Source organism: Archocentrus centrarchus, unplaced genomic scaffold (assembly GCF_007364275.1).
Source record: "Archocentrus centrarchus isolate MPI-CPG fArcCen1 unplaced genomic scaffold, fArcCen1 scaffold_40_ctg1, whole genome shotgun sequence".
NCBI lineage: Eukaryota > Metazoa > Chordata > Actinopteri > Cichliformes > Cichlidae > Archocentrus > Archocentrus centrarchus.
In genome coordinates this window covers 1,451,425-1,463,623 of record NW_022060266.1, presented here as the reverse complement: position 1 = coordinate 1,463,623, position 12,199 = coordinate 1,451,425, and the positions used below count along the sequence as shown (strand labels likewise).

The following is a 12,199-nucleotide window of genomic DNA, read 5'->3' as shown; positions in this document are numbered from 1 at the left end:
TTGCTGGCGTTGATTTGCAGTGCGTTGTTCTCACACCAGCCGACAAAGTCACTGATGACCCCCCGCCGTATTCCTGGTCGTTCCCATCTGATACACATCCGATGATGGCCGTATCATCTGAGAACTTCTGTAGGTGGCAATGGTCTGAATTATACCTGAAGTCTGAGGTGTACAGACTGAACAGAAAGGGTGAGAGGACCGTGCCCTGTGGCGCCCCCGTGCTGCAGACTACCACATCAGACACACAGTCATGGCACCTCACATACTGTGGTCTGTTGGTGAGGTAGTCGATGGTCCATGCCGTCAGCTGACTGTCTACTCCGGCTCCCTCCATCTTCCCTCTCAGCAGTGCAGGCTGGATGGTGTTGAAAGCAGTGGAGAAGTCAAAGAACATGACCCTCACAGTGTTCTCACCTGCTCTAGGTGAGAGAGGGATCTGTGCAGCAGGTAGATGACGGCGTCGTCCACCCTGATACCAGGCTGGTAGGTGAACTGCAGGGGGTCCAGTGCTGAGCTCACAGTGGGCAAAGATGGAGCAGGATGAGCCTCTCCATGGTCTTCATCAGATGAGAAGTCAGGGCCACAGGTCTGTAGTGGTTGGACTCCCTGAGATGTGCGATCTTTGGCACTGGAACTATGCAGGAAGTCTTCCACACTTCAGGAATCGTCTCCAGATTCAGGCTCAGGCTAAAGTTCGATGATACGTACTTTAAACTGAAGGCTTTCTAACTTTGACTAGAGGTTATGTTCCAAGAATCTCACAGCAGGTCAAAGGTCAGGTGCCTGTTTGAACCTCCACATACACTGACAGCCATGTGTCCACACATTAAAGTTCTATCTGTACTATGCATGGGGTTTACACACAGCTTTAATTAAAACGTGTTGGAACCTGAGTTCATCCCAGACAGATGCTTTCTGCGTTATTTCAACCCAGCACTGGAAACATTTCACATTTCAACCTCATTTACAAACAGCTGTAAATGTAAAAAAGGCAGTGATCTAATACAAATCACATTTTGAAACCTAAAAATATGTATGGCCGTCTTATATTTGGAGCTAGCAGCATGTTTCAGAAATGTTGATGCAACCACAGACTGAAAAATTTGATCTGAGGTCAGTAACGTGGTTGTTTCCAGAGAGGCGGAGTCTTCCTGAAGGCAAGATTACGTGGGCACAAGATTATTACTGTGTAAATACAAAGAAGTTGGAGCTTTCATCATCTACAGCACATGTTGTCATGAAAAGATTCAGATTTTGGATGGCTGTGATCTCCGAGCCCTCGGGCAGCGCTGCTGTAAAAACACACAGGACCTCTGTGTACCTGTGTCCTCCAGGCTGAGCAGGAGAGGGACCACCTGCCTTCTTATCAGTGCACTTTACAAAGCCAGCATGCGTGATCTGCCTTTGTACTACTATTCAAAGTACTATGCCAACCAGTTAACATGTCTATGTTACGGGGCGGCCGTGGTAGAGTGGGTCATCTAACAGCTGAAAGGTCGTGGATCAGTCCCCGGGTCCTCCTGAGACAGGCAGTCTAAGTATCAGCGGCATGGCTCTGCAGACTGCAGTTGGTAGACTGTCCCGCCTGCAGACGTGACGCCCATTAAAAACATTTAGAATATAATGCAACAAAATGGAAGTCACCATTACAACAGGAGGTGCAGACTGCTGAGTTGCTAAAATCCTAAAAATAATGTGTTGCTTTTACTAGTTTGAAGGCAAAGTGAAGTATATGACTGAGTGCAATGAATCCTCCCCCAGAAAACTTCACCACTCCTCAGCTTTGGCTTGTGTCTCACGTCCTTTCAGCTGCCACCTAATTTGTCTGTGTTTTTTTTGCTAGTGGTTCTGGGATGTGGTGACGAGCCTGACCCAGGAGGAGAGGGTTCTTCTGCTTCAGTTTGTCACTGGAAGGTTTGGCAGCTGAATTCCTTCTATGCTTTCACAGAGAGAAACGTGTGTGAATTGAAGTAAATAGTATCCTTTTCTGCCAGTTCCAGGGTTCCTCATGGTGGATTTGCCTACCTGATGGGTGGGAGTGGTTTACAGAAATTCACCATTGCTGCAGTACCCTACACCTCCAACCTACTGCCTACCTCCAGTACCTGGTAATTAGAAGTACATCTCCTTGTTTTTCACTGTTCTGCTGTCATTTCCCAGCAGAAGGATTGATTGTAAAAACACTTCAGTGAAAGTACATAAAATCATTTCTTGGTTATTTTTTTTAAAAAGAACAAATTTAGAACTGGAGAGATCTGCAGTGTTATTGGTCAGTTGGCTAATTGTAAATTATTTGTTTGTTTCTGGGGGAAAGAACTGAAATCAGCTTCAACCCAAGTCGAGATCTGAGATCCCTGAATCCCTTTTTTTGTGTGTCTGCGGAGTTTTGACTCTTTCAAAATGACCCACATTTGAATTCATGTGATCTTAAAGTACCAGGACTTCCTGCTGTGTTAGCAATGCTCCAAAGGTGTTGGTTTATTCTGTCCAACTCTGAAAGAAACTAAGCAGTCTTTCTCTCCACCACCGCCTTAAAGACTGATAAGCAGACAAGCCCTGTAGAAGCCAGTCTGCAGCTGTAACTGAGCACTAGAGGGCAGTGTGTCCCTTCATAGGCACACAGTTAATATAGCTGCAGTTCTTCTTTGGTAAAGAATGAGACATCAGCTCTTCTCCTGCTTTGAGACACTTGTCACCACAATGCTGTTCCAGTGCTGACCACAGACCCACCCTCTCCTTTACCTTCTCTGTAGTATCAACATGCTGAAACTCCCAGAATACCCGAGCAAGGAGGTCCTGAGGGATCGGCTGCTGGTGGCTTTGCACTGTGGGAGTTACGGGTATACGATGGCGTGAACATCCTGTCAGTGTTCTGAGGTGTATGCAGATTTGAGCATCTCCAACCTCCTCCTCCTCCTCCTCCTCCTCCTCCGCCTGCTCCACAGACAACCATTTTGTAGTCAGGGGCTGCTTTTTATTCATGATCTGCTGGAGAAGTGACAGCGACTGAGCAGAGACACAGATCTGCACTCACACCTATCCCACAATTTCATTGTTGTGATAGAAGCTGTTTTTGTGATTTATGCAAATAATGTCTTTGAATTGGACTGTTTTTCATGCAGATATTTATTTAGGAATAAGACAGCATTTATAAAATACATTTTCTACCTAAAACACAGATGAACACATCCTAAAAGTCACACGTTGAGATTTCCATATGGAACTGATTGAAACTCCATTATAAACATATCACGTGAATAAGGTAAAGGTGCAATATATGAAATCTGCATGTTGTTTCTGCTCTGCCTCTCACCGTTACTTATATCCTTATTATAATAATCTTTATTGTTTGGGCCATTTTCTGTAACTGCTCTCTGAACATCAGCAGTTAAACATGCCAGAGCAGTAATGATGGGGGGGGGGGGGGGGGGGGGGGGGGGGGGGCACTGCATAGAAACAATGTTTACATTTTTGTAAATACAATAAAGACAATAATTATGTGGCCAAAACAGCCATTTAAAATCTGCTGCTTGGTTTCACACCATCCACCTTAGGCTGAACCTGGTGGTGTTCAGTGTCTTTTAGAGTAACTAACAGTAACTAACCCTGACCTGCAGCTCAACCTTTTCCTGCACTGTGGAGAGCTCCTGATACGCATCAGTATCAGTGTAATATGCAGTCACTGCGATGGTCGTTAACCAACTACACACATCTGTCATAACTTTATTAAGTTCCATGAAACATAAAGGAGCAGCTCTTTATGACAGAGCATGCAGCAGATTTTAGCCGCTCTGCCCCCCCCCCCCCCCCCCCCGGGTGTCCAGCTGTTTAAGCTCCACCAAAATGATTTGATTTAATCGGACTTTAATTAGACACATTTGAAATAAACTTTTCTAGTAACTGTGTTCTCATATGCACGTGTATGTAATTCAGTTACCTTTGAAATCAGTAAGTAGTAACTCTGACTGACCTAGTGCTGGACCAATAATGATGTGGTAATTACAGTATGATTTGGGCCTTCAGAGAGCGCTCTCATGTTAAATGCTGCTCCTCCTAAAAGCTGCAGCTGCTGAGGGCGGAGCAGGAGAAGCAGATCTGAGCCCAAAGCACACGAGATCTGTTCAACCACCCGAGTCACCAGCTGCTCTGGCACACCCGCAGCTGTGTTAGCTGTAGATGGGCCCCCACCTCCATCGGCCAGCTCTCCCCCCGTTAGCCTGAATCACACTGTGACGTGCTGCTCCTTCTCATCTACACCTGTGTGATGTATTTGTTGACGTTCAGTTCTCTCGTTTAAGTGCAGCAAAATCAGCTGGAGCACCCCCCCCCCATGGCATTATTGTGTGCATAGGGCGCACACACAAAGCTGTAATCTTAAAAAGCACCGTGGTACTGCAGATGGTGCAGTAGTGTGTGTGTGTGTGTGTGTGTGTGTGTGTGTGTGTGTGTGTGTGTCTTTTAGAACTTCCCTGAGGACCCCCCCACCACCACCACACTTTCAAATCACCAAAAATAAGTAAATGAAGTAAATATGAGCTGCGGTGGTTAATCCGTGTGAGGGCAAATACACTCTTCTTCTGTGTAATGACCCTTCTTTCATTTGTAAGCTAGAGGAGGCCTGGCTGTCAGCACACCTCCAGCTCCTTCCCACAGGCTGCGTGTGTCATGTGACCTGTTCCCCCGATGTGTTCGTATCCCATCGATGAACAATCTTCTGCAGTGATCGGCTTTTGTTTCTTTGTCCCCATTTTGAGGCTTTCATGAGGAGCGATACATTTTGGCTCGTGGTGCCAAAAGCTGGAATCCTTTTCACTTCAATCCTTTGTGTCTTTGTTGATTCAGAAACATGCTGACAGAGATGGGCATCATGTCATGAATGTATCACATCAACATCTTGCTGTATTTTTCCTTCTATTTGTAAAGGGAGTATTTACATGATTTATATAGTTCATATAATTATACGGTTCATATCGTTTGTCAGTATTTGATCAACTCCATGCCTGACATGTGTTTTCTACACAGATCTTGATGTTGTTATTGTGTCTTCTGGATTAAACGATGTATTTTACTGAAATATGCGTGTTTGAGATTTTAACTCATGAAACTTTTGCTGCCATGGAGCTGCAGAGGCAGACCTGTCTGTACTGAGCAGAGCTGTGGTGGGTCATCAGTGAGCAGTAACAGGACTGCTGCAGCTGCATCCTGACACTGTGGCCTTCACCCTGTTACTGCATCACAGGAGTCAAGCTGAGGCTGCTACTCCAGAAAACAGCAGCCGTCTCCCATTTCCTGCTAAACATCACTTCTGAGGTGGCTTATTTTTTTTAAAAGAGCCAAGAACCAATAGAAGCAAATTATACAAATTAAAATTAGTTAAGTCAGTTAAGTACAATATCAGTATTTTTTATTTATTAAAAAGTCTGGACAGACACTTTTTTTTTTTTAATTGTTTTCTAGATAAACTCATCTTGGAATATTTGGGGATCCTCTGCCATCCTTCCTTGCAGATCCTCTCCAGTTCCTCAGGTTGGATGGTGAATGTTGGTGGACGGCCATTTTCAGGTCTCTCCAGAGATGCTCAGTTGGGTTTAGGTCAGGGCTCTGGCTGGGCCAGTCAGGAATGGTCACAGAGTTGTTCTGAAGCCACTCCTTTGTTATTTCAGCTGTGTGCTTAGGGTCATGGTCTTGTTGGAAGGTGGACCTTCGGCCCAGTCTGAGGTCCTGAGCACTCTGGAAGAGGTTTTCTTCCAGGATCTCTCTGTACTTGGCCGCATTCATCTTTCCTTCAATTGCAACCAGTCATCCTGTCCCTGCAGCTGAAAAACACCCCCACAGCATGATGCTGCCACCACCATGTTTCACTGTTCACTGCAGGTGATGAGCAGTGCCTGGTGTTCTCCACACATACTGCTTAGAATTAACACCAAAAAGTTCAATCTTCGTCTCATCAGACCAGAGAATCTTATTTCTCATAGTCTGGGAGTCCTTCATGTGTTTTTTGGCAAACTCTATGCGGGCTTTCACATGTCTGCACTGACAAGACTGCCCCAACAAGGACAAGGCTGGAAGGGGTGCAGGAGAGATGTACAGCTACTCTGACTCAACTGAAACCTAAGGTTGGAGGCACCACACCTACAGCACACACATATATGTATACAACCTATGAACACACTTGTGACACAAGCCAAAAATCCTCACATCCAGGCCTCGAGGGCCGGTGTCCTGCAGGTTTTAGATGTGTCCCTGATCCAACACACCTGAATCAAATGGCTGAATGACCTCCTCAGTATGCAGTCAAGTTCTCCAGAGTCCTGCTAATGACCTCTATGTTTGACTCGGGTGTGTTGAAGCAGAGACACCGGCCCCCGAGGCCTGGATGTGAGGATCCCTGCTCTGTGGGTACATATGTTAAGTAGTGATGGTGAGATGAAGCTTTGAAGCTTTCCATCCAATCAGCGAACCCATGGGTCGAAGCTTCATGGTGGTCCATTTGCTCTATTGCGCCATCAAGCCAAAACGGACTACAGGAGGAGAATAGAGTCCCATCTGTCCAGCAATAACACACGGGAGGTGTGGCAGGGCATTCAGAACATCACAAACTTCAGAGGCTGTGATGTGACTGCAGGAGACCTGAGTGTGTCACTAGCAGAGGAACTTAACTGTTTCTTTGCTCGCTTTGAGATGCCTCAGGACCACCCATCTGCTCCAGTCCTGCCCCCCCCCACCAGGCTGCACCCCACTCACCGTCCAGGAGCATGAGGTACGGCGCGTGCTCCTGGCAGTGAACCCCAGGAAGGCTGCCGGACCAGACGGAGTACCTGGCAAGGTGATCAGAGCGTGTGCCCACCAGCTCACCCTGATTCTCACCAGGATTTTCAACCTCTCCCTGGCCCAAGCAGTCATCCCCCCCTGCCTAAAAACAGCCACAATCATCCCCGTGCCCAAAAGGTCATCTGTCACCAGCCTAAATGATTACCGCCCTGTGGCCCTCACACCGGTGATCATGAAGTGCTTTGAGAGGCTGGTTCTCCAGCACATCAAAGACCATCTGCCCCCCACTTTCGACACCCATCAGTTTGCATATCGTGCAAACAGATCCACAGAGGACGCCATCGCTGTAGCTCTCCACTCTGTGTTGAGCCACTTGGAGCAGCAGCAGAGCTACGCTGCATCAAAGCCAGAACAAACAGACTCAAGAACAGTTTCTTCACCAGAGCAATCACCACCCTGAACTCACACACTCACCCACTGTAACTGTGCAACACCCACATCTCTGTGCAATATTATATTATTCATACTGAACAATATCTAACATTCCTATATTGTGTAATATCCAGTATTCATTCACTAGTGCAATATTCATTCACCAAGTGCAATATTCATCATCTTCATTATTATATGTATACACGCATTTACTTTCTTACAATGTACAGATGCACCAATGTAGGTATGTATGTATATATTTTTATACATTCTATTTTTTGTATATTTTACACATTGTTTATTTTCTGTATATCTCTTGATCATATTGATTATACTAGATTATAATATTTTTATAATATTTTTATTTTCATTTAGAGAGTTTGATTTTCTGTTACATGGCACTGAACAGGAGTGGCCCTCCAATCTCATTGTACATCCTGTATAATGACAATAAAGGCATTCTATTCTATTCTATTCAAGTAGACAGTCATTGTAAAACAGACAGAGTGATTATAATCTAGTGATGGTGAGATGAAGCTTCATCGGTGAACCCATGGGTCGAAACTGCGCCATCAAGAGGACAGTCAATGTAAAACAGACTGATTATAAAGTGGCTTTGGTGCGTGAAGCAGAATGAACGATTTTTGTGATGACAATAAATAAATCCTGAACTAACTAATATGGTGTCTGTCCTTATGATACAATGTTGGGAAATAAATTGGGGAGAGAGTTGTGATGTGATTGTGTTATTTGGTTGGTAAGTGTGCTCATAGGGACATTTTACTTACTCGTTTTATTTAGAAATAACAGCTTTGCCACAGAGCGGAGCTTCAGGCGTTTTCTTTTGTTTGAAACGATTTCACCTGCTTCAGAAAATACCGTTTCACAGGGCACAGATGAAGCTGGGGTAATAATTTATTACTATGTGCACATTATTGGGAGAGATCAGCTGAAAATGTTCCCAAACAGGGAAAATCTCTTCTTTGTGGCTGGTTCATCACCAAAAAAGAAGCAGCTCAAATAGACTGAAAACCAAGTCCAACCAACAGTCGCCAATACCACCATCTGTGAGGGGGGGTCCGCTGCGTTTCGCTGCCCCTTATATTTCGAATCGCACACCAAACCCATGAATCGTTTCCTGATTCAGTCACGTGGTACGGCCGGGTTGCGAGGCTTCGCACGTCACGACACAAGCCTCAATACGCGCTTCACTAAAGTCTCCCTCGATTACTCGATACGCGCTTCGAAGCGTCGACACAGAACAACACATCACTAATGTTAAGCATCACGCTGATGCCTTTTTGTAAAACACCTCAGTATGATTTGATTGTTAATTAGTTTTCTTGTTGGAAAGTAATTTAATAGTATTATTTATAGTACTATTGGGGTGGCTGTAGCTCAGGAGGTAGAGCAGGTCACCTACTAATTGGAAGGTTGGTGGTTCAATTCCTGGCTGCTCCAGTCTGCATGCCAAAGTATCCCTGGGCAAGATACTGAACCCGAAGCTGCTCTCTGATGCAACTGTTGGAGGGTTAAAGGTTAAAACTGAAGAGTCTGAACCTTCCACTCACATTTCTGGCCCTGGTCAGCTGTTATGTATTAGACTGGTCAACCAGAAACCTTTCTGTCTGCTACCTGAGGAAAAACAGCTGATTTTTACTAATCTGGGTATGCTGATTCCAAATACAGTGTATCACAAAAGTGAGTACACCCCTCACATGTCTGCATATATTTAAGTATATCTTTTCATGGGACAACAGTGACAAAATGACACTTTGACACAATGAGCAGTAGTCTGTGAGCAGCTTATATAACAGTCTTCATGCAGAGCAACAATTTGTCTTTAAGATCCTCACAGAGTTCTTCACCATGTTGGAACTTTCAGTGAGCAGTATGAGAGAGTGTGAGAGCTGCACTACAAAACTGAACACACCTGCTCCCTGTGCACACCTGAGACCTGGTAACACTGAGTCACATGACTAATGGCTGTATATTGAGTTATTTTGAGGGAAGAATAAATTGACACTGTTATACAAGCTGTTCAGTTCAAAGGTGTGACACAGTGCTAATTTTGACAGCAAATTTAGTTTTAGTCGACTAATTAGTGTAAGAATATGTTTGACTAAATCTACAGTCGATTCGGTCAACTAAAATATAAAGGGTGTAAAATGTAAATGCTTTTTCTTCAGTTCCCTTGAATTAGTCATTATACACACTTACACAAAATTAAACATTTATTAAAAGTCTCTAATAAGCTCACGGACTTGGGGTCCATCAGAGATCCCAGCTTTAAGCTGGCATCACTTTGGACCGCCCCAGAAACACGATTCATTGATGTAGCACTAACACTGAAATTAAAGAAGCAGTCACTGTAAAAAACTGCAAATTTCTGGCATTGTTGATCCTCAGTATTGGCAGTTGATTGAATTTTAATGACCATATTTGGATTCAGCCCCAAAATCACCCAAATTATTGTCAAATTCTGTTCAATTTCAAAATGAGAAAATCTTAGCACTCTACATTTGTGTGAGAAGCTCCAGAACAGCAATACATGAGCTAAATATTGACATGTGCATAATTCAAGAACCTGCTAGAGAAATTCTGATTATAGATTTGGAATCAGCACACCATGCCTTGAAGCGACTGTTTGTTGTTGATTGTTTGTTGTGATTTGGCGCTATATAAATAAAACTGAATACCTGAAATACCTTATATCAGGTATTTTTCTCCAGGTAGCAAAGTCATTGTTAACCAGTGTTATTAGTGGAGACTGCCAGCTGGTGGTGTCAGTGATCTACCTTTGGAGGAGGAGGCAAGAAAATCCACACACTGTAACATGTTTAATGTCAAACTCTGCTCCCCACATGTCACTGTGGAAACATGGCCATGACGAGTGTGGGATCCATCCATGTTCTATTGTTCCCTACTGGGTATTTATAAAATGTAGAACCAGTGGTGATCACCCCACATCTGATTATAGGTCTCACAACAGCAGTACCCAGTCTATGTCTATGAGACATTACTGGTATTACCCCTGTTTGAGTCTTTGATGGATTAATTGTTCCATGTGACAGTTCACTGGTGCACACACCAATTTTCTCTGTAAAGAAAATCGGTGATAAAGATCCGCCTACAGAGTGGAGCTAACCCTGACACCATCAGGCCTCCTGATGTTTGCTGGTTCTCTGTGCTGGACCTGGCTCATGCCTTTTTCAGTGTTCCAGTTCACCCAAACAACAGTACTGGTTTGCTTTTACCTTTAAAGTTATGCACATATTCACTTGTTATTCACTTGTGTCCTGGTCACTGTGAGGCTCCCACATTAACAATGATGCATTAAGAAGTTTGGAATCACTGCAGCTCACTAATCTCTGGAGCTTGAAAAAGGCGACTGGACTTCTTTTTGTTTCTTGAAGACGTTTCACCTCTCATCCGAAAGGCTTCTTCAGTTCTCAACCAAATGGTGGAGAGACCCAGGTATTTAAACCCCTGTGGGCGTAGTCCCCTGGAGGTGGTTATGACCCTCTATTGATCATGTGCGTGAACACATGTGCCCAGGTGTGAAGGGGGCGTGGGTCATATTTAATCAATAGGCCACAGGAAACAATGGAGCGGAGTCCTAAATTGGTTTCAACTGAAACCACTGATTAAATATGACCCACGCCCCCTTCACACCTGGGCACATGTGTTCACGCACATGATCAATAGAGGGTCATAACCACCTCCAGGGGACTACGCCCACAGGGGTTTAAATACCTGGGTCTCTCCACCATTTGGTTGAGAACTGAAGAAGCCTTTCGGATGAGAGGTGAAACGTCTTCAAGAAACAAAAAGAAGTCCAGTCGCCTTTTTTCAAGCTCCAGAGACCGTCATATTTAATCAGTGGTTTCAGTTGAAACCAATTTAGGACTCCGCTCCATTGTTTCCTGTGGTCTATTGAGGTCACTGGAACAAAGGTGTGAATGGGGGTTGAGACGTCTGGGAAGGGAGCTCAGGACAGCACTGTAAGCGGGGGAAAGTTGGTGACGTAATCCACCTCCTCTGTTCAATGATGGTTGTTCACAGTGGACATAGATGGCTTCTTTCCCTCCTCTTTCAAACCATCTGTTTTCGTTTGTGATGAGCCTCTTTGGTGAAACCAAACAGAGGCTGTTTGGTGAAACCAAACAGCCTCTTCACAAACGAATGGCACAACATAGAAGAGCCACCTCGACAGGACAAGATTCAGCAGTACATCTGCATCTGAAGGAAAAAGGGCACTCTTTTGAGGATGCCAATGTCCACATTTTGGACAGGGAAAACAGATGGTTTGAAAGAGGAGTGAAAGAAGCCATCTATGTCCACTGTGAACAACCATCATTGAACAGAGGAGGTGGATTACGTCACCAACTTTCCCCCGCTTACAGTGCTGTCCTGAGCTCCCTTCCCAGACGTCTCAACCCCCATTCACACCTTTGTTCCAGTGACCTCAATAGGCCACAGGAAACAATGGAGCGGAGTCCTAAATTGGTTTCAACTGAAACCACTGATTAAATATGACCCACGCCCCCTTCACACCTGGGCACATGTGTTCAAGCACATGATCAATAGAGGGTCATAACCACCTCCAGGGGACTACGCCCACAGGGGTTTAAATACCTGGGTCTCTCCACCATTTGGTTGAGAACTGAAGAAGCCTTTCGGATGAGAGGTGAAACGTCTTCAAGAAACAAAAAGAAGTCCAGTCGCCTTTTTCAAGCTCCAGAGACTACTATGACCTGGATAACTGAGAATCTACACAGACATACAGCTCACTAATGGCACAGCTCTCCTGCAGTATGTTGATGACTTAATGAGCTGCAGCCCAAACCAAGCCAGTTCTTTTCTAAATTTGTAAAGCAACAGGTCCCTTTTTCAGGTCATGTGATCACAGCTGAAGACAAATCCCTCTCACCCAAGCACCCATCCATCCATCCATCCATCCATCCATTCTTATCCTCTTATCCGGGGCCGGGTC

The 12,199-nt window shown here is 44.7% G+C and overlaps 1 protein-coding gene and 1 long non-coding RNA gene across 2 annotated transcripts in view; both read left to right on the top strand.

Annotated features, from left to right (window-relative positions):
* Positions 1-3,412, top strand: part of hace1 (HECT domain and ankyrin repeat containing E3 ubiquitin protein ligase 1) — a 62,575-nt gene extending 59,163 nt beyond the window's left edge. The window contains exons 22-24 of the mRNA XM_030724720.1: positions 1,844-1,914; positions 1,995-2,108; positions 2,754-3,412. Coding sequence (XP_030580580.1) covers positions 1,844-1,914; positions 1,995-2,108; positions 2,754-2,856 — 288 coding nt within the window. The 3' untranslated portion in view covers positions 2,857-3,412. The remainder of the gene's footprint in view (positions 1-1,843; positions 1,915-1,994; positions 2,109-2,753) is intronic.
* Positions 3,413-3,463: 51 nt separating this feature from the next.
* On the top strand, positions 3,464-5,074 carry LOC115776902 (uncharacterized). The gene is made up of 2 exons (XR_004019525.1): positions 3,464-4,291; positions 4,560-5,074. It is a non-coding gene; the product is annotated as an uncharacterized LOC115776902 (long non-coding RNA).
* Positions 5,075-12,199: the final 7,125 nt, after the last annotated feature.